This window comes from Setaria viridis, chromosome 2 (genome assembly GCF_005286985.2).
Source record: "Setaria viridis chromosome 2, Setaria_viridis_v4.0, whole genome shotgun sequence".
Lineage (NCBI taxonomy): Eukaryota > Viridiplantae > Streptophyta > Magnoliopsida > Poales > Poaceae > Setaria > Setaria viridis.
The window spans coordinates 38553436-38576907 of NC_048264.2; the positions used below are offsets into that span (position 1 = coordinate 38553436).

General features: G+C 48.7%; 4 protein-coding genes, 1 non-coding gene and 1 pseudogene across 6 annotated transcripts; all 6 read left to right on the forward strand.

Moving 5' to 3' along the window:
- The first annotated feature begins 1468 nt into the window (after positions 1–1468).
- On the forward strand, positions 1469–2782 carry LOC140221720 (hydrophobic protein OSR8). Its single transcript, XM_072291532.1, has 2 exons — positions 1469–1686; positions 2329–2782. Exons 1-2 carry the CDS (start codon positions 1594–1596, stop codon positions 2452–2454), a joined length of 219 nt encoding a protein of 72 aa, XP_072147633.1. The 5' UTR covers positions 1469–1593; the 3' UTR covers positions 2455–2782.
- A 3703-nt stretch (positions 2783–6485) lies between these two features.
- Positions 6486–10511, forward strand: LOC117845302 (uncharacterized). The gene is made up of 2 exons (XM_034726294.2): positions 6486–8349; positions 9977–10511. The coding sequence occupies exons 1-2, from the start codon at positions 7347–7349 to the stop codon at positions 9985–9987; spliced, it is 1014 nt and encodes a 337-aa protein (XP_034582185.1). The 5' UTR covers positions 6486–7346; the 3' UTR covers positions 9988–10511.
- A 437-nt stretch (positions 10512–10948) lies between these two features.
- Positions 10949–16494, forward strand: LOC117845300 (cyclic nucleotide-gated ion channel 17). The gene is made up of 7 exons (XM_034726290.2): positions 10949–11277; positions 12233–12737; positions 13397–13609; positions 14220–14524; positions 14650–14761; positions 15153–15389; positions 15585–16494. The coding sequence occupies exons 1-7, from the start codon at positions 11222–11224 to the stop codon at positions 16290–16292; spliced, it is 2136 nt and encodes a 711-aa protein (XP_034582181.1). The 5' UTR covers positions 10949–11221; the 3' UTR covers positions 16293–16494.
- A 146-nt stretch (positions 16495–16640) lies between these two features.
- Positions 16641–19118, forward strand: LOC117845301 (BTB/POZ domain-containing protein At3g05675). 2 transcript variants are annotated; one of them, XM_034726292.2, is made up of 2 exons: positions 16641–16801; positions 16951–19118. In XM_034726292.2, exon 2 carries the CDS (start codon positions 16958–16960, stop codon positions 18269–18271), a length of 1314 nt encoding a protein of 437 aa, XP_034582183.1. In that variant the 5' UTR covers positions 16641–16801; positions 16951–16957; the 3' UTR covers positions 18272–19118. The 2 variants fall into 2 exon arrangements, with proteins under 2 accessions (XP_034582183.1, XP_034582184.1); XM_034726293.2 differs by having other exon boundaries at positions 16954–19118.
- A 154-nt stretch (positions 19119–19272) lies between these two features.
- Positions 19273–19345, forward strand: TRNAR-UCU (transfer RNA arginine (anticodon UCU)). Its single transcript has one exon. It is a non-coding gene; the product is annotated as a tRNA-Arg (tRNA).
- Positions 19346–20785: 1440 nt separating this feature from the next.
- LOC117844373 (putative F-box/FBD/LRR-repeat protein At5g22610) lies at positions 20786–22733 on the forward strand (annotated as a pseudogene).
- The last annotated feature ends 739 nt before the right edge of the window (positions 22734–23472 follow it).

Sequence of the window (23472 nt, forward strand, 5' to 3'; positions counted from 1 at the left end):
CAAAGCCAGCATCCGGTGTACTTAACTCGCTTAAAAGATTGGGAAGGAAAGGAGCACGTCAGCTAATCCTCCAACAGTATTCTAAGAGCAAAAGTTGGTGTACCCGTGGCATCAAACTATAACCACAAAAATCCGCTGCAGACATCACGCCCCAAGGGATAGTTTGGACTAGCTCCTCGGGACGATTTTTGCCGTGGATTTGTATCCTTGTCTCTCTTTGAAACTTGTTTTTTTTTTGAGAAATGAAAACTGATTTGCATCCTTCTCCAACCTCAACCAGGCCATATACAAGCCACACCCGTCGGCTCCTCCGTGGCGTTCCTTTGATCTCCTCCCAAATCTACCAGCGCTCTCCGGGCATGCGTGTTCTTGATGCGGCGCGCCTGCTGAGCTCAGATCCTGGGGGCTGGGGGCTTGTCGCCACGCCGTGTGTGCGCCCAGGAGATCAGTAGGGGATCGACCCTGCGCGATCACGCAGGTCGCATGGGCGATCGAGCGGAGCAAAAAAAAAATTAAGGTGCCCACGGCTCCACGCGACGCGACCTGTCAAGATTCGGCGTGGACATGCCATAGATATCATACTTGTATCAATTATCACCGCGGCCTACTCGCCTAGTACACTGATAGTCCAGCCTACTCGCTACTGCTAGCCGGATTCCGCTGGATTTGCCTTGCCAAATCTGGTAACTTGCGCCACCGGCATGCGGATTAGTTAATTGGGGATTTGGGGGCGCTTTGACAGTAGGCGGGTTAGCTAGGCTGGTCTGGTCCCCCCAGGTCCTCTCTCCCTGACGAGGCGATCCGGAATGTGGGCTTGTTGTACGACGGATTTCTGGCACGATCGTCCGGAAAAGGCTAGCGGAGGAGGCTGTAAATAGTTCTTTCCAGCGTGCGTGCCTCGTGTGCACAAGTTGCTGTTAAAAAATGGGGGGCACAGGACAGGGGGAGTATCCGTACGTGATCGGCTGCACGGTACACTAGGCGCAAGACTCGTGCTCGTGCGTGCTTTTTCAAAGAAGAGGGTGATGGCTTGCCCCGTTATCCGTGTGCAAGCGTCTACTGATTCTGTTTTAGTTTTTTTTTTTCAGTAACAACATCATAATACTTCTCTTGATGGGATCATAAATAAAATACTATACTAATATAGTGCTTCCCTTCTGCCTGACATATTCGTCTGCCGTGTGGAATAAAAGCTTGTTTCTGCTGGTGCTGGAGATGCTCCAAACGGCTCTGCCACTGCTCTCCACGAAAAAAAGGGGTGAAAATTCGAAAAAGAAAAGGCTTCGGATTATGGTCCGACGGGAAACACGGAAAATGTCCAACCTTCATCCACCTCAATTGTCGTAGTCCATGACGGCCCAGAGCCCACACCACGGCGGCCCATGCCCGCACCACCACCGGCCAGCGAACGCGTGTCGGCGCACAGGAGAGAGTCCCTGGCTGAGCCTCCCTCTCCCTCCCTAGTCCCTTGCCCGACCGACTAAGGAAACGTTGACGAAACCACTCACGAGACGCGCACCAGGGGGACAGAGCAGGGAACAGATCTCCGGTCTCCACCCCGCCGCTTCCGATCCGATCAGCTCCGAGGCCACCATGGGGGACGGCAACTGCTGCAGGTTCCTGGAGATCCTCTTCGCCATCATCCTCCCGCCGCTCGGCGTCTTCCTTCGATTCGGCTGCTGCAGCGTAAGCCTCCCCTCCCCGGCTCCTTCCTCTCTCTCCCCCCCCACACTATGTGATGCTCTGCCTCTAGGTGCGAATCGTGGCCCGGATCCGCGCCGCGATTTCTATCCAGGTGGTTTGAGAATCCGTCGCCCGCGTCTGGCTAGCTTCGAGCTAGGTTTGGTAGTCTAGTTTTGCGATTCCAAGCTATTGGGACGGTGCTTGGTCTGAATCCCGAGTTCAGGAGCGTCAGACGCTATGCGCTGCATCTGAATCTTGTGCGTTATCCTCGTAGATCTCCTGCTTCTGTTTCATTCCTATAGCGTAGCGGCGCGTCGTGCTGGGATTCAGTTTTGGTTTCCTGCAGATGTTAGGACTGGAGAATGAGTTCATGTTTTAGCCCTCAGCCATTCAATTCCACCGGTGTAACAATGCTATACGATCTGTGTCTAAAACTCGTCAACGACATTTTCATTGCACGGCCACATTGTTCCTGATGGAAGTGTGAGCAGAGATTCAGTACCTAATTTGACTAATCTGAATCATGAAACTCAGTGGAACCAAGTGGTGACAAACTGATTTCTGTTTTGTATCGTGATAACGCTACTGATTTTACCAATCCCTGTAACGTACTAATAGTAAGCCTTTTTTGTTGTGTTTCAACAGATGGAGTTCTGCATCTGCTTGCTGCTCACAATCCTTGGCTATGTCCCTGGAATGATCTACGCGATTTACGTCCTTGTTGCTCTCGACTCTGACCGGCACGAGAGGGAATACTATACCCTTGCGTAGCCCATTTGCTTGTGTCACGCCTAGGAGCTTTGCAGTGCATAGTAGAGTCAAGTTGCTATTTTCATGTGGATTATCAAGTGGTCCTGTCCGGAGTCTGGTCTTTCTTTCCTCTCTTGTGTCGCTTGACAGTCATATTTCAGTCTGTTAAGTACTCGAACAGTGGTCCAGTTTATCCATTCTGTAATTGTGATGTGAGAGAATAAGATGGACTCCTATTTCTGAGAGCCATTGTGATTTATGATTGGTGCTATCATGCAATTGTACACTCTCAATTCTCCCTCCATTCTCATCGATATAATGGTCGATAATCTTTTATTGCTTGAGTTGAGATGATGATGTCTACATGAGCCATTTGTTCATGCTTTATCAGCCTACCAATTTCATTGTCGAAGAAATGCCTTACTTTGTAACCATGCTACGCCGGATCGCATAGTTTGAGCATGGCAAATTCGTGGCACTGGTTTTCTTTATAGCTGCAATCAACATTTACATTGTCGGACACTGAAATTCGAGGTTATTCCGCCCTGGTGTGTGGTGAGCTGCTGGCACCATTTTTTTTACGCAAAATGCTGGTTATCCACAGCTAGTGAAAAACTTGTGTTGTGCAGAAATTCAGATTTGTCTGTTATTCCGACCTCTTGACTTTGCACATATCGTCACTGAGATAAACTAAGAGTGTTTGCCGAACCTTGCTGCAATTGATTCTGTCACTCCGCCGCGCTGCCGCGAGCGTGATCCGTGCTTTCCGAACGACATCTTCATATGCCGACGACGGTTCCGCGCGCAGCCTGTAAAATAGAGCCAAAAATGCTTCGTTCCCGGTGCTGAATGTTCGTGCCCATGTGCCGCCCAGCGATTCTGCTAGATCGCGAGCCACCTGTGTAGATTGCGCGCAGCCGCTCCGGGAGCTTTGTTTATTGGCGCTTCGGATTGCAGGGATCCTGTCTGCGTTGCTGTACGGAGGAGACGCTGCTGGTAATCTGCGACGGCGATATGCTGGCTGATTCAGGTGGCCCCGTAGTGGGCGCGTTCGGGGCAGTATCACGTCTGATTCGCTCCTGCGCTGTTAACGCCACTGCTTCTGATTTTGTCGTCGCGTTTGGGTACTCCACGGGTTGGCTGGCGTCATCGGTGACCTAGAAGTTGAGGAGGGGAGGATCAGTGAGAAGATACGCGTCGTTGGTAACAAGAATCAGAGCGTCGGGTTTGTCGTTCCAACAGACCCCAAGCACGAACGATGTGCAGCCAACTATGTTAGCCACTGGCATCTTACATCTTTCTACTAATCAGCGAGTCAGCAGGCTGCAAGCCGCCACGAAGCTGCTGATTCGTTTCCGAATCAGCCGAGCTTTAGCTCCTGCATTTGCATCTGCTGCGCCCTTGCTCTGTCGGCAGGATGCGCTGGGCGGGGACAAAGAAGAAAATGGAGCCATCCCGAAGAAAGAAGATGATGAGCGTTGAATGGACCCAGCCCAATGGGTGGACTTGGAGAAACATGTTCCCCACGGGCGGGCCCCCGACCGACGAGCTCTGCAGGTTTAATCGTGCTGGGCTTTACAGACAGCAACGCTTGGAGAGGCCCGACCGAGTAATAAGGCCCATCCTGAAAAAAGGTCCAGGTCCCATCAGGGAGGAATCGGGAAGTTCAGTGAAAAAATCAGCTGAATTTTGAGCGCGGCGGAGGCGGCAGGCCATCGTGGTCGGCATCTCATTCCCCGACCCCGAGTCGTCGATTGCGGCGTGGAGGGGGCGCATCTGATTGGATCCGCCAGGCGCCAGCCTACGGGGTTTCGAGTTTGACGGTCACGAACGGCTCCCGGCCTTGTCTGCCTCACGGTCAGGTCAGCAGTTAGGTACTACGGGTCAGATGGCCGTGATCCCGCCGGATCTGAGAGCCGGAACAATGGTCAGAAAGCATTTTCACGCCTGCTCGTGCTGTTTCAGCGACCGCATGAAAGAGGCCGTGTTATGCGGCTACCACGAGGAGAGCCTCGACAGGGTCAGTGATTACATGCCCCCTCATCAGTCGTCACGTTTCTTCCCATGGCATCCTGGCCCTACACGCCTCGCTATAAGCTGAGCGCACCGAACATGCGCAGAACAGCAGCAGGGGTTCCATCATCCGTGGCATCATCGGATGTTCCAGCGATGATTTCGGTAGGGCAAGCAAGAACGCTCGATGGAAACGAACAGAGAGTGCCCGCTACTGTTTGGAGCTTTTTAAAGGATGGTCAGGAACGATAACCCAAAGAAAGCTTGCTCGTCAGGTGGTTTATATGGCACCACGCCAGAGCGGTCGGCGGGTTGTCCAAGGGCGGTGCCTTGTGCCGCTGCTCGTCGGGGAAGCTCGACATGGACTTGACGTCTCCTTAGACCATACTCCATTTCCACACAATCCGCGCAGCAGAACTGTGAACCGAGGCATGTGGGCGTGCGGGTGTGGCTGCCACTTTTACTCAACCTGATCCGATTCCTAGGCGCACTCTCCTCAGCTCAGCTCGGCACTGACTTGGATGCCATATTCTGCAAGCAACTGCGGCCTGCGGGTAGGCTGGCCCTTCCCGTCAGGGCAATGCTAGCTAAGCTGAGCTCAGGAAGCCTTGCTACGGCGCATCACTTTTCTAACCTTATTACCTTGCATCAAAACTGTTCATCTGTTACCATCCGTCTTGGAAGAATACGTTTTTTCTACATGAGAAAAGAAATCCAGTCGTGTTTATAGTTGCTTCTGTTCACCTGACGTAACCACCCAGACACGAATTACGGTCTTGTTTGGCCTTTTTTGTTACCCCAAAATCTCAACTTTGACACTACGAAAAAAGAAAATTCCCCATCACATCAAATTTACGGTACATGCATAGAGTACTAAATATAGACGAAATAAAAAACTAATTGCACAGTTTGGTTGTACTTTGCGAGACGAATCTTTTGAGCCTAATTAGTCAATATTTAGACAATAATTCACAAATACAAACGAAACGCTACAGTATGGTACAGTACTGTCACAATGATTTAACGCTATGGCACAATGATTTTGGTTGTCCAAAATCAGGCAACTAAACGGGGCCTACTATGCTTCGATGTCGGCAAAGCCAGGTCAGTAATCTTGCCAGACACAGAGTATGACCACGACCACGTCCGACGTCCCTGATTGAGGCGGGCAGGTTTCTTCCAGCACCGCGAATGGTGGCGGCACGAGCTCGCGGCAGCCAATAGCGGCCGGTTGCCGTCCCGAATGGTCAAACCGTCGCAGCAATGATAGAATAGAATGGAAGCCGCAGCGTTTTCTTCAGTTTCGTTGCGAAGCGGACAAGGGCGCGGCCGCGCGGCCGGCCAGCGGAAGAAAGAAAGATGCCACGCCAGCGGCCACCAACCGCGGGCAAGTGGAAACCGAAAGCGAGGTGGGGCGGCGCGTGGGCGGACGGGACGGGACGGCATCATGGAGGTCGCTACCACCAACCGCGGGCGCCCGGGGCGGGGGCGCCTGCCTGCCTGCCGCGCGCCGCCCGCTGGCTGCCGTGGAAAACGAGGGCACCCCGCGCCCGCTCCCGGCTCCCTCCCGCATGCGGTGGGTTCCACCGCGCTCCCACTACTTTCCCCCACCCCGCGCCGCGGTGCAGTACCGTCCACCGCGCTGCTGGCCGCGCCAATAGCCGCCGCTGCGCGCTGATTCGTGAGCCCGGGACACGGGATCCCTCCCGTGATCTCCCTGCCCGCGCCGCGGACGCGTCCCCGTTCCACCCCCCAACCCCGCGCGCGGCGCGCCCGCGGTCTCCGCTGCGCCGTGTTCGCGGCCGCGGGGCCGGATCCGGTCAGCGCTGGCGTCACGCCCCACTCCGCGGCCGCCCCACCCCGGCGCCTGCCTGCCTAACCTATGCTATGCGCTCCGACGCGCGCCTCCACTCCACCCCGCCCCGCCCGGCCCACCGCGCGCGCCTCGCTGACGGCCGGGGCCCCGCGCCCCTCCACCTGGCGGGCGCGGGCAGTTGGCGCGCCGGGCGCACGCGGGCGGTGGGAGGAGGAGGCCGGGAGGAAGAGGACGTTGGACGGGCCGAGCCGTGGGGCCCCCGGCCGCCTCCCCGGTTCCCGGTCTCCCACTTTCCGCGGCTGCGCTCCCCCACCTCGTGCAGTCGTGCTCTCTCTCTCCCCCTTTCCTTCGCCCCCGCGTAGACGATTCCTACCGAGCCGCGGACGGAGGAGACGGAGCAGGAGGCCAGGAGCATTTTCTCCCCGCAAAATCCTGCGCCCTTCTCCTGTGCATTTGGGAGCTCGGCTCGGATCCCGCCGCCCCCATCCAGCCATCCTGCTCTCTCTCTCTCTCTGTGTGTGTGTGTGTGTGTGTCTCGTTCTAGGCCTTACTGTTCTCTCTCAGTCACCGCCAGCTCGATCTCCTCTTCCTCGCCGCGTTGCGTTCCTTCTGCTCGCTTGCCTAGGATTGGAATAGGACTTGGCACGCGGGCTTCTTTCCGCTGAAATCTCTGCCGTGTTCCGAGCAATTTCTGCTCGAGCGCGCCATCTGTTGCCACTTGCCAGCAAAAAAACAGTGGAAACCGCCTTGCCTTTCTAGTGTAAGCAAGCTTTCACCTCCCGGAATTTGCTTCTTTTGGTCAATCTTTTCGGGGCTTCCAGGTCTCAGCATCACCAGTGCCCCTTTTGCCGCGATCTTTCTGTCTGATCACTGCAGTTTAAGCTCGGAGCACCTCCTTTTCAGACAATTCAGTCCGCTAGCTGTTGATCCCATGCGGCGGTAGCTTCAGCAAAGATCCTACCATGCCGCAGGCTCCTACAGAGCCGTTCGCCGTGGCGTAGCTGTAGCCTCGCTGACCCCGATTGGCCTGCGCGGGCTCCGAGATTCGGATTCGGGTTCCTTCTTTTCGGCTCCCGCGCCCGCCATGAACGGCCTCCCCGACGCCGACGCTGCGGCGCCGCTGGCGGCCGCCGCGCCACCGCAGAAGCGCGACGAGTGGAGCGAGGGCGGCATCGTGCGCCTGCTCGAGGCCTACGAGGCCAAGTGGCTGCTGCGGAACCGCGCCAAGCTCAAGTGGAGCGACTGGGTCGACATCGCCCGGGAGGTGTCCGCGCATTGCGCCGACGACGCCGCGGCCGCGGGGAAGGCCCCCGGCGGCGGAGGCGGCAACAGCGCCAAGACCCCCAACCAGTGCAAGAACAAGATCGAGTCCATGAAGAAGCGGTACCGGGCCGAGTCCGCCGCGGTGGCGCGCGCAGGCCCCGCCGCCGCCGGCCCGTCGTGGCGGTTCTTTGCCCGTATGGACGGACTCCTTAAGGGTCCGGCCATCTGCTCTGGTCAGGTGCCACAGGCAGAGTTGGGTAACAGTATAGACCTGCGAGCTCCGGCGAAAGCAGAGGCCGAGGTAGTAGAAGCAGATTTTGCCGCGCAGTTGCCGGATGCGGGTCCTGGTGCATTCTCTGATCTGATGAACATTGACACAAATGGCGCTGTCCCGGAGAAAGCGGAGAAGGTTGACAACAGCGTGCAGAAGGAGAGCAGGGCTGCAGATAGCGATGCCAACGTGAGCTCTCCAAGGAGTAAGGTGGCGAACGAGGACGTAGAGGAGGTGGACAAGGTCAGGGACCGGCCCAAGAAGAGAAAGAGCACAGAGTTTGATATAGCCAAGAGCATCGAGCTGCTGGCTAGCTCATACTTGAAGATTGAGCACGCCAGAATGGAGATGTACAGGGAGACAGAGAGGATGAGGGCTGAAGCTGAGATTAAGAAGGGGGAAATGGAGCTCAAGAGAACAGAAATCATGGCAAAAACGCACTTGCAGATCGCTAAGCTTTTTGCAAAGAGATTGAAGGAGGGCAGTGGCAAGACTGGTGGCAGCTCGTCAGTAACAGCTGAAGTGGACACCCATACCAAGAAAGGCGAGAATGGTTAGTGTCGACACAACATCCCGATAACATGTTTATAATTCTGCAAAAGTTCCTAAAATTCGAGATAATGGATCAATATGTAGCTTTCTCTCTGTGAGAGTGCCCCATTTGCTAAGTCTGTACCTCTATGTCTGTTCCTGAAATTCATGAATAGGATGGAAACTTCAGCCTAAATTAATTATAGCAGTCAGAAGTTGATTACTATGTAAAATTGTAGGACACCTTGAGAATTTGTGTAGTGGTAGAAGTGTAACATTTTCATTTTGCAGCTGTTGTCTGCTTTTCCTTATTCGTATGTAATTGTTAGCAATCCACATGTGGATCATCATTTCCCCATTAAAGACTGAAACTACCAGTACGAAATATTTATGTCTGCTAAAACTTCACAATTAAGACTTCATGTGAATTCTCCATTAACATGAAGTCTTAATTGGTATTGTGAGTTAAGATCTTGCCATATTACATTGGCATATGTGCTTATTTAGATATTGTTCTGGGACCATATTTTCTTATTTCTTTACTGGTGATAGAAGGGATTGATTGCAGACTGATATAAAGATTTTGTTTCAGAATGCAGATATTGCTGCAAGGAATAGAATACAATTTTACCTCTTTCACAACCCAAGAAAATACTTTACCTAAATAAAATGATCACATATGTTCCGAACACATGTCAGCTGAAATTCACTACTCAAATACAGTGCCCCAATAAAATGATCTTTTATTGTGCAAAATAAACTGTAAATGTTTAAAACCATCTAATTGCTCCATATGCATGCTTTAGCACTTTTGATTGGTAATGATTTGTATTCAAGTGCAATTCTGAAATTTGTACATCCCAAAAGCATAATCTAAAAGAGTGATCCCATCATTCTGACAACATTCAGGTGCTATTAATAGACCGAGCTTAGTGGTTGTGTACTCTAGGAAGCATTGATGTGTCAATAATAGGCTTAAAACGTTGAAGTTTAGGGTTACTTCTTGTTTCCTCTGTATTCAGGTGATATTTTTAACTTTCTAAGAAGAATCCCTTCCCTAATGTATGTAACCAAGATTGACCTAATAGACGTCGAGGTATGCTTGTTTTATTATGAATCTGTTCGCCTGCTAGCCTATATGAAGATTCAGCCACACATGTCATATTGATGGCATTGTGCTAGCACTATGATGTTTTACTGTGTTACAATAAAATGAAAAATAGGGCTCCGAAGTTCCTGAAGGATTTGCATTGAGAAGTTGTAACTGCTCTGAGTGATTTTTGTTCTTGTGTGCTTATTCTTTTTTGGTTCAGTACCTACTCCTAGTGTTTCTGTCACGGTTACCATACAAAATCTCACACCTCTCAAGCTACTCAGATGTTACATTGTCTGTTCCGTGGCCCCAACAATATTATTGTGCTGTATAAGGGACTGCATTCCTATATCACAACTCTTTTACTGCTGCATAATATTCCAATTTCAATTTGGATTCGGAAAAGAGAATTCAAACTACAGCTGTGCTTGTTTAATTATAGAACAAATTTTGTTTGTACCAGAAGCAATATACTGAATTTTGTACCTGCATTGTCCACCTTATATTGTTTGCTGTGGCCAATTCTCTTTCTCAACCTTGGACATGTGAATTTCAGGTTCAGGGTGATGTGCCATTCTCTCATGCTCAGCAGCTGATTCTATTACCAAAGCAGGCTAGCCTTAGGTGTCCTTGGTATTGCACTGTTCATGTGCACCAAATGTATGTCTGATTGATCCAACTTCACTGCGAGCGTGGAGAAAAAAAAAAAGTCACAAAATTAGAATACAGATGCTATAATGGCAGCGACGATATGGTTGTTACCCGGTTTGTGGAATTACAGAAGCAAATTTTGTATCAGTGAGTTACAAGCCTGAAAGCTATCCCCTTCTGTCTCTGAAGTAATCTACTGACATCCATTATTTGTATAAGTCCATCTCCATGTTGTGAAGAAATGAAGCAGCGGTCGCCAATGCTGTGATAAACTGTATCTTGCTGAAGCCCTTTCCCCCTTGACTATGTATTGTAACTAGATTTTGGAGAGTTTGACTATAGGGATCCAATTCAAAGGTCGGCTAAGTGAAGAGCAAGTATAAACTGAACTGTACATTTTTTTGGGAAAATTATAAAAATGACTTGTCTTGTTACTGTTACTACAGTATATTTAAACCGCTTCCTACTGCAATGGTGACAGACGAGACGAGGCGGTCACAATTGGCAAAGAAGCTGCCGTGCAAGGTAAGGTCTCACCGTAGTGTAGGCGGGGCAGGGTAAAAATGTGAGAAGAAGCAATTCTCAGGAAGAAAAAAAGAAAAAAAGATTGGCGATTCAAGAACTGAAAAACTCGAGTGCTCGGATGGCCTCAAACCTTACATTAGTTTGTTTCTAATTCATGTACGGGTATTTAGATTCCCCTCCAGAAATAATATTGCCAGTTAAAGTACTTTTATTTGAACTAAGTTAAAGTACTTTTGTAACGGAAATACTAGTAACCACAGACATACATGTCCCCACATGTCAGTGGCCTGTTACCAGGCTGGGAGGACTCCTTGTGTGGCCCAAGCTTTTAACAACCGGATGTATGCGAACGCCGAACGGGCAGTCACCACTTGGTCCACCCTCCTCCTCCCTCTGTCCCCTCTCTGGCTAAAAGAACCGCAAAAAGATCGCATTTTTTCTGCCTCCGTCCTTCTACTCGAGTTCTTCCGTTCTTCGGAGTCGTCAAATTGAGCGACTCGAGTTTGCCATGGTGGTGATTTGGAACCGGAAGTGCTGTGCTCCCCCTCTGATCCCCTGATTGGCCTCGCTCCAGTTCGGCGCGGGATTTGGACGGGTGGAGGGTGGGAGAGCAGAGGCGGCCGCCATGTTTGGGTCCAGGGTCCAGGATGAGGTGGAGATGCAGAGGAGGCCTAACAACAGGTGCGGGCTTCATTCCTTATGGCTTTCCTTTTCCTCTGCGATGTATGGTTAGTTCTGAGTTCTGACCATGTGGATCCCCTGTTGGAATGGATGAGTAGCTGCTAGAATTTTGCTGAATTAGGATTGACTTTCGTTAGCTGTACGGGGAGCGAGATTTGGGTTCGATTCTAGTCGAGAGGAGATAAGAGGTGGTGGCGTATAGCTTGCACAATGGGTTCTTCACTACCTCTAGGAATTGGAGAGGACCAATTTGAAGCTTTGATCCCGATTTGAGCCTGGATTTTAGTTGCTTTGCTGAAGAGAGGGGAGGGATGAGCCTAGGATTGAGATTGAGAGAGCTTTGCTGGAGATCAACCGGTCAAGTCCAGAATAACGCTTTGGTGCTAATCGGACTAGATGGTTTTGGTGGGCATGTCAGAATCTGACGAAGTTTGTGAAAATTGCTGAATAAATGGAAAGCATCCACTGCATTTCATTTGTTTAAGCTTTTTTTTCCTTTCATTTATATTCAGCTTCATGTACAAGCTTCTTTGTCTTTCAACTAGCCTGATTCCCATGCAACTGCGTGGGCAAAATTGAATGACACAGTCTACATATGATTATCTACACTGTTATAATCTGGCATGCAAAAGTAAGTGATGTAGATCCTTTTCTTTTTCTCTTGATTAGTGATTGTGAAGGAGAGTTTCTAGGGTTTTACCTTTCGATAGATTCTTGTGGGAATTTCTAACCCTTAAAGGGAAGGAAGCGCCAACCATCTATGGGTATATAGATGTATCATGATGAACTAATGGTTATAGCCTATGTGGGTGGAGATGGTTTTTTTTGTGGGATGCTATGTTCAGATGATAATTCTGTTGCTACTTTCTTTCAAAGCACTCTATTTTAACCCAAAATTATGTTGATCATATTGACACATTTTACTAATTCTTCTAAGTTTCTGTTCTATCTTTAGGATCTTTCCTGACGAGAGACAAAATCAATCTAAGCCATTATATCAAGCTGCACGAGCCGATAGATTTGGGGCAAATAGAATAGATGTGAAGAATCCTGAGAAGCTTAAGATGTTAAATGAAGGCAGCAAACCATGGCACCAGCGTATTCTAGACCCTGGAAGTAATATTGTACTGAGCTGGAACAGGGTGTTCCTTGTGGCATGTTTGTTTGCTCTTTTTATCGATCCTTTTTTCTATTACCTTCCATTAGTTAGAGAACACGGTAATGGATCTTCGTGTGTTGCCAAGGACCAGGGACTGAGCATAAGAATCACCGTTCTACGATCACTTGCTGACTTGTTTTACATGTTGAACATAGCAATCAAGTTTCATACTGCATATGTGGATCCAAAATCCCGAGTCCTTGGAAAGGGAGAGCTTGTTGTGGATATTAAGAAGATTCAACAAAGATATTTAAGAACTGATTTCTTTGTAGACATACTTGCAGCTGTGCCGCTTCCACAGGTAAAGACCTCACAAAATTAATTTGCAGCAGATCTCGTTGCATAAATTAATTGCTTATCATTTTCTTATTTTTCCATTTCTACTGGTATAACAAACAGCTGTTGTTTATATATGTTCGGTAGCAATAACATATACGTACTCTTTTGAACTAAACTGGTTGAGTAGCATCTATGCGTCCAACTTTGGTTAGATTCTTTTGGTAGGCCTCTGGGATGAGCCCATACCATTAGTTCCCTTAATATAAAAGGTTATTGAAGGAAGTCATCTGGCCAGTGCTTCCTGGTAATGTTACTATTTCCTATCCTAGCTAATTGTTGTCAGTAACCAAATATACCTCCAGATTGTGACTTCAATAAGGTGGAGCCAGCTAGCTTTCTACCTGGTAGAGCCAAAAGACAATTGGTTTGATCTTTTTCAACTCAGATCATGTGTATCATCTGAATCTAATTAACGTCCACTTAGATCATAAGAAAACATTAAAATTATGAAATTTTACTGTAATAAGCTATCTTAGCCAAATCCTTGTAGAACATTTTTGCCTGTGTAGATGAAATTTTGAATGATGATTATCACAAATACCGAATACCCATGACTTGGTTTGCTAGTTCAAACTTCTGTAGTGATGACTTGAATCTTTCTGGGATGCCTTTGTTTTGCAGGTTACTGTGTGGTTAATTATGCCTGCGATAAAAAACTCAGATTATAACGTCCGGAACACTGCATTTGCTCTCATAATTGTGATTCAATATGTCATAAGAATGTATCTCATCGTCCCTTTAAGCAATCAAATTATCAAAGCTGTTGGAGTTGTTGCAAAGTCAGCTTGGGGAGGAGCAGCATACAATCTTCTACTCTACATGCTTGCAAGCCATGTATGGTCATCCATTTCCAATTTCACTTATAAAATTGCTGGGATGCTAATTTGAATCAAGCTTTATTTCAGCTTATTTTTGTCCTAAGGGATATGCATGATTTATTTGCTATTTAAAATTAAGCTTGCCTTTTCTTCATATGGAACCTAAAATCAGTGTTATATTCTATTTTTCTATTTATATGCATGCTTTATAGTGGCAGGGCACCAGCCTGTGAAGGCAACCACCGAGCGGTATGGTTTGGGCCCTCCCATCTGGGGTAGTTGCACGTGATTGCCAGTCCCCTATAGGGCCCAGGTTACGATGCGGCCCAATAGTGTTTGGGGGGTTTCTGGGCCTGTAGAAGGTTGATTTCCTTCTTAATCGAAATACCATGGGGGCGATCTTTCCCCCACCGTTCGAGTTTCTTTTTTACGCTGATATGACAAGCATATCGATTATCCTAGGATGCACTAGAATTCAGTCTCATGAAACACTATTGGAGTAGATATGCATGTGAGCTCAATTGTGAGAAACAATGCGACCACTATCATCTTGCATTTTTTTCGTTACACTTTTGTATGCTTGATACTAAAATAATGTCACTTATGACTTGTGTACATCGCTGCAGATTACTGGTGCAATATATTATCTTCTCTCCATCGAACGGCAGATTACGTGTTGGGATCAGCAGTGCCTTGCTGAGTCCAACGTTACATCTTGCAACCTTAGATTTATAAGTTGTGAGAGTGATGGTTCTAACAGTTATTCTGAGTGGCAAAAGAAAACACAGATATTTGTCAACTGTAATGCCAATGACAATTCTATACGATTTAAGTACGGAATGTTTTCTAGTGCACTGAGTAAAGGCGCTGTCTCAGCTTCATTTCTTGAGAAGTACTTCTTTTGTCTTTGGTGGGGCTTGCTGCAGCTTAGGTAGTGATCTATCAAGATGTTCTGTTTTTTTTAAAGATCCATCAAGATATTCTATCACCTTGGGTTATGTATGTCTCTAATACAATTACTAATGTTAAGGTCTGTGTCTATTGTCACCTTTCCAGTTCAAGCGGAAATCCTCTTCAAACAAGTGCATTTATCGTAGAGAACGCATTTGCGATAGCAATTGGTGCTATCAGTCTCATACTCTTTGCTCAGTTGATTGGCAATATGCAGGTAATGTCATAAACTCTCACTTCTGTAGTGCAATAAGATGTTTTGGACTTGACAGTTCATACTTTTTATGCCCATCTTGCCAAGTTAATCCTAGGATTGAATTAGCATGAATAATTGCATCATGTGTTAAATTTGTAAGCAATTTTGAAAACTGAACTAGTTTGGCAAAATTATCATGTATTCAGTTATATTATGATGATATGTGTTAGGCTATTTTAACTTTCTGTCATTTTTTTGCTAACAAGCTAGAGGATAACTTCCATTTCATGGTTTGAAATTTCTGCTAAAAATAAGGCTATTACTGTTTCTGTATTCAGTGAGCCATTTTTCATATTGATAGACCTCTTGATGTCTGATTCAGAGATCACTTTGTATTCTTTTCTTCTTTTAGACATACCTGCAGTCTATCAGTAAAAGGCTTGAGGAGTGGAGGCTGAGGCAAAGGGACATGGATGAGTGGATGAGACATCATCAACTCCCAGCTCATCTTCAAGAACGTGTCCGGCGGTTTGTTCAAGTTAAATGGCTTGCGACACGAGGAGTAGAAGAAGAGTCCATCTTGCAAGCTTTGCCTGCTGACATACGCCGGGATGTGCAGCGACATCTTTGTTTGGACCTTGTTCGACGTGTAAGTTGCGGTTATACTATCATCTCGCAGCTGAATAAGTAGAATTTTTAGCCTTTGATTGTTGATGGAATGTTTACTGTATTTGGATGGAAAGAAACAAACTGTCACTCTGTTGCTAATTGCAATTGCTTCTAGTGCTAGTTGAAACTTGATATACATTCCATGGCATGCCTCTGATTCCATTCTTCAATGCAGGTCCCTTTTTTCTCTGAGATGGATGACCAACTTCTTGATGCCATCTGTGAGCGGCTGGTGTCTTTCCTGTGCCCTGAGAATACATACATCTCTCGCGAGGGTGATCCTGTGAATGAGATGCTTTTTATTATACGTGGCAAACTAGAGAGTTCAACAACCAATGGTGGCCGCAGCAACTTCTTCAACTCTATCATCCTGCGCCCCGGTGATTTCGCAGGTGAAGAACTGCTCACATGGGCCCTGCTTCCGAAGACCAACGTCCACTTCCCGCTTTCAACAAGGACCGTGCGGAGCCTCACAGAGGTGGAAGCCTTTGCTCTGCGAGCTGAGGACCTGAAGTTCGTTGCAAACCAGTTCCGAAGGCTCCACAGCAAGAAGCTCCAGCACACATTCCGGTTCTACTCCCACCACTGGAGGACATGGGCTGCCTGCTTCATCCAGGCGGCGTGGCGGCAGCACCAGAGAAGGAAGCTGGCTGAAAGCCTCAGCCGATTGGAGTCATACTCATGGTGGTCAGAGGATCATCTGGCTGCTGATAAACCCAGACAAGAAGGCACCTCAAGTGGTGGTAGGACGATTGCTGAGGGTGCCATTGCCCATATGCATAAGCTCGCATCTGCTTCCAGAAGGTTCCGTGCCAAGGACACTGCTATTCGCAGGTTGCAGAAGCCTGATGAGCCTGACTTCTCCGAAGACCATTTCGATTGAACCTGATGCTTTGCAGCTGGAAATACACGTTGTACAATTACAACCATAGTGTAATTTTATATTCTTACTAAACAAGAATTCTAGGTGTTGTGAATTGTGATAGAAAAGGTGTATCATGTAATCCTTAGCTCGAGAATCTACCCTGTTAGTGTATAGACTTCATCTTTGCAGTGCATATGGACTTGAGAGTTCTGAAGCCTCATATATTGAGTTTCAGAGATGCCAATGAATCTGGACGATGCTCTGTTCAGGGACAGCAGCGCCAGCACTGACTTGGTACTTGGTTAGCACTGGTGTGGTGTCTGGTGACAAAAGATTTAGCTCAAGCACTGTCCAATGTACATTGAGATTCGTGATCCCGAAGCTCTTGTGCTATTTGGCTTTTGCTCTCTGGTCTCAGAGCCTCCGCCCTCCGTCTTGCTCACCTGAGTCACCTACTCACCTCCCCTATCCGCCGCGCCCAAGCCTCTCGGCTTCGTCGGCGTCTTCCTCGCTCAGTCTTCACCGCAGTAAGTGAGATTGAAATGAGCTTAGCATCAGATGCTAATCCCCTCCCCTCTTCGTTCGATTCCGATTTTGTTTTGCGTTTTTCTCTTGGCAAAGTTATGCGATAGCTGAGCTGCGTTGTTCGTGATGGTCATTTCACCCCCCAATCCAGCAGTGGCATGAGGGCGGGGCGGCCCAAGATCGGCGACCAGGCGACCAGCGACGTGGTTGTGCGGCTACGGACACCGGAGGGCCGCGACGAGTGGCTCTACTGCCACTCCGCCGTCCTCGCCGCCGGCAGCACCTACTTCGCCGATCGCCTCTCCGACGCCTGGCCGACGTGCCAGATCCTCGGTTCGCGCTACTGCGTCGAGGTCTACTGCCAGGAGCTCGACCTCAGCTCCCATGTCACCGCGCTCCGCCTCCTATACGCCGCCGAGCCCTGCTCCCGCTTCGGCGTCCGCGGCGCGCTCGGCGTACTCCAGGCCGCCGTGAACCTCGGCTGCGCCCAGATCGCCGCCGCCTGCGCCGGCTACATCGAGTCCGCCCCCTGGGACGAGGCCGACGAGGAGGAGATTCTGAGGACCGTCCCCGGCCTCGGCGCGCAGTACGAATACATCCTTGCGCGTCTCCGGCCGATCGATCCGGCTCCGGTAACCAGCATCTTCCTTTCGGCGTTCCGGCACGCCACGCGCTCGTCCGCAGCTGGGCCGGCGCGGGAGCTCAAGTCTGCAGCTCAGGAGCAACTGGAGTATATGCTCACCGAGGATGACGACACACCATTGGTAGCCCTTGACAACATCGATGTCAAGTCTCAGGTGAAGGAATGTGTCACTGGTTTGCTGAACAGGTTCAGTGATTTCTTGAGTTCTGTACCGACGAAGCAGAAGGAGACGCCTCTTGTTGGTGACAATGGCGAACTTCAGCAGGAGCTGCACACATTTGTTTGTGACGTCTCCTGGGTCTGTCAGGTCTTGAGCAAGCTTGAGATGGTGAAGTGCATTGTTCTCTATTGGGTTGGAGTGTCATCTGATGTGGTTGAAGCTGTCGATGCAGTATGCCCTGGGCACGACTGTCTGAATACCAGGCTGAAGGTGGTAGAGGTGTCTGCAAAAGTACTGGAGGCTGTTGCGTTTGGCAATATTGTTCTTCCAACTGAGAAACGTCGTCATATGGTGAATGTCTGGATTGCCTTTGCAGGAACAACAAAGGCTTTGATTGTTCAGGCCGATCGCGATGACGACGATGATGGTGATGTCGAGACACCAAAGGCAAACCTGGACAACGAGATTTGGCAGGGGCTGGAGTCGGCATTTGTTTCAATTGTGCTGACACTGCCGTCAAATAGTCAAGCTGAGATTTTATCAGAGTGGCTCCAGTCAAAACATGTTCGATATCCTGACTTGACAGAGGCGTTTGAAGCCTGGTGTTACAGATCGAAGGTTGCCAAAAGAAGGTTCTCTTTCTTGAGTGACATTGATCGCGTATCTTGATCCTTGACTAGTCTAATCGCGCTGTGGAAAATGCCATTTTGTTCATATTCCTACCATCTGACTCTCGAACTTGTCACTGATAGGATTGAGTTGCTGCCTTTCACTGAAACAGTCATAATGGAGCTCCATTATCTTGATTCGAACTCACCCCAGATCAGGTTGTCAGTTAAGTTTTGGTGGATTATCTGCTTATGAACTTACATTGAACATCGCTGATGGAATACACAGCAGTACACAGCACTATCGAGATAAAGTAGCCGACAGAACATCCTGGTCGATATACACAAGTCATGATCTGCACCTGCATGTGGTTGAAGCTATGCTGCAAAATTGGAACAGACGCTGCTGTGGTTGGCAAATGACCAAAGCAAACCGGAGATACCTGAATTGAACAAGTTCACATGCTTTCGCAATTTTGTTAGAAGATGCACAGCTATGTTGATGCTCCCCTTTCTCAGGTTTTGTTACCTCCAGCGTGATGCTGGAGGCTTAGCCGCATGTGCAGTGCTGAAAAGGGCTCTTGCTGCCAGAATGAGGAGATACCTGTGGTTCCTATTGAAATTGACAATATCAGTTATATCACAGTATATGTCTTGAATCTTGATAGCATCAAGTGGCCGACTCTTGACAGGCGGGATGGCAGCCAGATTTAGTAGATTACGCACCATCCCTTGCTCTCCTCGAGGCAACAGTCTGTGATCAATAGGGCATCATTTCCTGCCCGCAGAAAAGAAATTTGTAATAAGTTGGTGTGAGATCAGCTAATCTTGTCTTTGAGGAAGTAATCGGGGATCGTGTGATCTGTTAATTGATTGAGTATTGATCATGAGATGTTGACAAGCATCCATGTGCCTGTCTCTTTTTGCTCGTGAGGGTTGCTTTGCCGAGTCACCACCATGTTCTAAATCGCGCAGTATATAGTAGGCAGTGGAAAACTGAAATTGACGACTTTAACTGCTGAATGTATTATTAACATCTACTGAGTAAGGTAATCAGTAACAGCGCCCATGGCCTAATGGATAAGGCGTCTGACTTCTAATCAGGCGATTGTGGGTTCGAGTCCCACTGGGCGTGCAATTTACTTTTTTTGTGTTTTTATTCCCCCCGCTGGCCTGCCTGGATACCTCTGCGTCCATGTGCGTCGATGAGAACCCACAGCATAGTAAGCCAAGCCTTCTGGTCGGTTGACAACCAGGAAGATCGGAACTAGATGCAAGCAGAGCATTCAGGACTACTGCTTTTGGCTGTCCGTTTTGCCTAATCTGGCTCCAACAAGACGTGGTCTACTCCCCGAGCTTTCTCCTGAAGGCCCCTTGCCGCCGTACGCCCGTACCGAGAGGCGAGAGAGATCGATCAATGGCGCGGTTTGCATGGCAGCGCTTGATGGCAAGATGTTCGCGTGAGCTTGTGCTACCACTACAAGCTGCACAAGGGCAGAAGGGCTACAGCTGATCATCAGTCATCACTGGCCACCGATAGAGAAATTGCCTATCTGTATATTATTGACGAGTCCAACACTAGTTGCTGAGTCCAACTTGAATGGACGGACGCTCTAGATGATTGATCTCTGTACTGAAACTACATGACTGCAACTAACTATACTCATGCGGTGCTAAAGCGATAGAGCAGCTCTCGGTCGATCGTCTGCTACAACTTTTTTCCTTCGTGATGACGAGTAGTTGTACTGGTTGTTATCACTGCCATGGCAAATCAGCTTTCTCAAAAGAGCAACAAAAGTCTTGCTGGCTCCTGTAGTAGCTTGTTGATAGCTCTGCGACAAGGCCACACGTGCTGTTCCGGTCCGCAAACGCCATCAAATTTCCACTGTTAACGTCCCCTATCCTGGATCTGGATGCGTGCTGGACATGAACTCGTGTAGAAAGAGCTAGTAAAGCGTTCGTTGTGGAAATGCTTGCAAGTTTACTATGCGTATACTCCATATACAGTCCATATACACACATGGACATTTTGTGTTTCCTGAGAACATCTCGATCGATCGATCGATGTGTCGGCACGTCGTCGCTCCTGGAACTAGTAGCGATCTTGCAAATAGCTACTGCATTTTCCATTAAAGATTTTTTTTTTGGGATGCCATTTCCTTCGAGTTCGGGAGAAAAAGAAGAAGCGTAGGGTTTTTTTTTTTTTTTTTTAGATCAGAACGTAGTACAATCGAGAGGGGATACAGGAAACATCATGTGCAGCGGGGCCTGTCAGCCCAGGAAATGGCCCATTGCCTGGCTGGCCCAACCAAACCAAGCGGCTGCCAAGCCCACGAAATGGCCTCCTTCTCCTGGCCTCCTGGGCCGGGCCTGTCAGCCGCAGCGTACAAGAGGCTTGACCATTCGAATTCGCAAACTAGAGTAGAAGACGAGTAGACGCACGTATCCAGAAAAGGAAAGTGCCCGTTCGTTTCAAAAAAAAAAAGAAAGAAAAAACAAAGAAAAGTGTTCCAATTCCCAAATGTCCACCGCCACCGGCCGGCGGCCGCCGCCGCGCCGCCATTCCAGATCTGCCATGGGGGTGGTCGCCGGAGCCAACGGGAAGGGGAGGCAGCCAGCAGAAGAGGAAGGGCAAGGCCCGGACTACACCAGCGGCCTTCCGGACGCCGTCCTCGGCGACATCGTCTCCCGCCTCCCCACAAAGGACGGCGCTCGCACGCAGGCCCTCTCCTCCCTGTGGCGCCACGTGCGGCGCTCCGCTCCCCTCAACCTGGACCTCCGCTTCCATCCCATCCCCCTCGGCAAGGTGCCCCGCGTCCTCTCCTCGCACCCGGGCCCTGCCCGCCGCTTCTCCACCTCCGCGTGCTACGGGAAGCTCCGCGACGCACCGCCGTGACCCTGGACGGCTGGCTCCGCTCCCGCGCCCTCGACGGCCTCCAGGAGCTCGACTTCCACTACGACATCCCGGCTCGGGATCGGGGGAATCCTCCGCCGCTGCCCGCACCGGCACTCCGCTTCTCGTGCACTCTTCGCGTCGCCAGATTCTGCTTCTGCCGTTTCCCGGATGGAATCGATGTCCGCTTGCCGGTTCTCGAGGAGCTGCACCTTTCGCATGGCATCATCTCGGAGAGTTCTGTGCATGCCTTGCTTCGCCGGCTGCCCTGTTCTGCAGAGGTTGCGGCTAACTTACAATGATGGCTGCACTAGTGTTCGGATCGCGTCCCCTACCATCAGAAGCGTTGATGTAGGTCGAGGTTCGGGAGACCTCGGTTTGCAGCAACTCGTCATCGAGGATGCTCCCTGCCTGAAGAGATTACGTCATGATACTCCTATTTCACATCACAAGATGATGGACATCTTGGTGATCTCGGGGCCAAAATTGAGCATTTTGGGGCGTATCTATGATCACTTTCCCAGATTTGAGATTGGCACCACAGTTTTTAAGGTACATGCGCTTTTATCTTTATAAGAATCTCAAGTCTCTTTGCTTCATCATGGTGTCAACTGTCAATCTTCGGATTTTTCCTCACATCCATCTTCACAAGACTATCGTGTCTCTTTGCTTCATTATGGTTTCAACTTTTGTATTTTGTGCTTACATTTGTATTTTGTGCGCACTGTGAAGGTCTTTATCTTTGTCAAACAAGAGTCTTCGTTTGGGTTTGGTTCTTAACTTCATGAAATGCTTTCCCTGCTTGGAGCAGCTGAACATCAATGTGAGTAAACTTACTCTTTAATTCAGTTTCCGTCTGCATTGATTATTTTGTAACTTACTATTGCTTCAATACTTGTTCTAGAGTAGGTTGTCACTATTTTTGTGTTTATTTGGCCTTTCCCGACATTATTCTAAGGAAGGGAAAATGTGTGGGGTAATGGACTCTGCAATCTTATTAATACCCATGACACTTGTTTGAAGAAAATTGTGTTGAGAAACTATAGAGGCAACGAGTCACATGTTAACTTTGTCAAGTTCTTTGTATTGAATGCAAGGGTTATAGAGTCAATAAGGCTTGTGTTGAAGTTTAGGAACGGTAGCAATAGTTGGATTAAAGGACAGCGCAGCCTGCTTCAGTTTGAAATGAGAGCTTCCAAGGGTGCACAGTTGGATTTTGTGTCTTCTGATAGTTTGCGTGATGAGGAAACCGCGTGATTTCTCCACAGAGGACCTCATTTCCAGGTATCATAACTGGTCCTGATTTCTTTCTTTCCATGGATTAGGGCACCAGACTATACTATTTATCAGACACTTACTGGTCACCTGTTTGCAGCATTTCGATGTCTCTTCTCATGGAATATTGTTCAAGATACAGGATTACCGGACCATGAACCACATACACCTAGGGAGAAGCAGATTCCTGTCTGCTTGGGGCAATGGAACAGTGACTTCAATCTTGTTGTAGCTCTGCCAAAAGTGCAAGGAAGCCTGCATTTTCACTTGTGCTACTGCTAACTACTGTACATGTATAAACTTGTAGACTTGTGATAGTCCTGTCAACAGGGATGGTCATTTGGCTTGTCTGCTACAGGTTCTGTCGTGGATCTATGACTGACCAGTTGCAGCAACTGATTTCCTGCCCTAAGACTTGTTCCTGGCTGGTAGGATGAAAGTACCATGATTGTAAACGCCTTTGAGATGCCTCGACATCCATTTCTCATGACAGTAGCACAGCAGTGAGAAATCATCGAGGCAGAAACTCAAGGAATGAATTTCACGTTGTTCATTTTGCTCGATGCGAAAAAGCTGGAGTCGTCAATGAGATATTGACGGGTGGACTCTACATTGAGAACAAGGGGTTGTCTTTTGCAGCTCACATCGTGGTAATATAAGTAGAGCAGAATTCCAACCTGAGAATTTGGGAGATACAATTTCCAGCTTAGAGTAGCAGCTTGACAAACAGCTCCTCATGACAGTTTTTTTTTTTCTGAATTGCATGAACGCTCACGCCCCTTTGGTAAGCTGTGAACAAGAACAGGAAGATGAGTTGATTAAAGCCAGACCGAATACAATCAATTTTCCATTGCTTGAAGAGGTGGATACCAATCATCCCTGATGATCCATGACACATATTCAGTAGAAGACTACCGTAGGACAGCACGCGCTAATGCGAGAGGTAGCCTAGCAAATGTTCCAACGCGCCCCAAAGCACCTCTACGATCAACAAACCAGTTAAGATGATCAATAAACTAATAATATAAGTCCTCAATGATCAATCAGTTATCAGTCAATCATATCTAGATCGATACATCCCCGATCAAACCAGA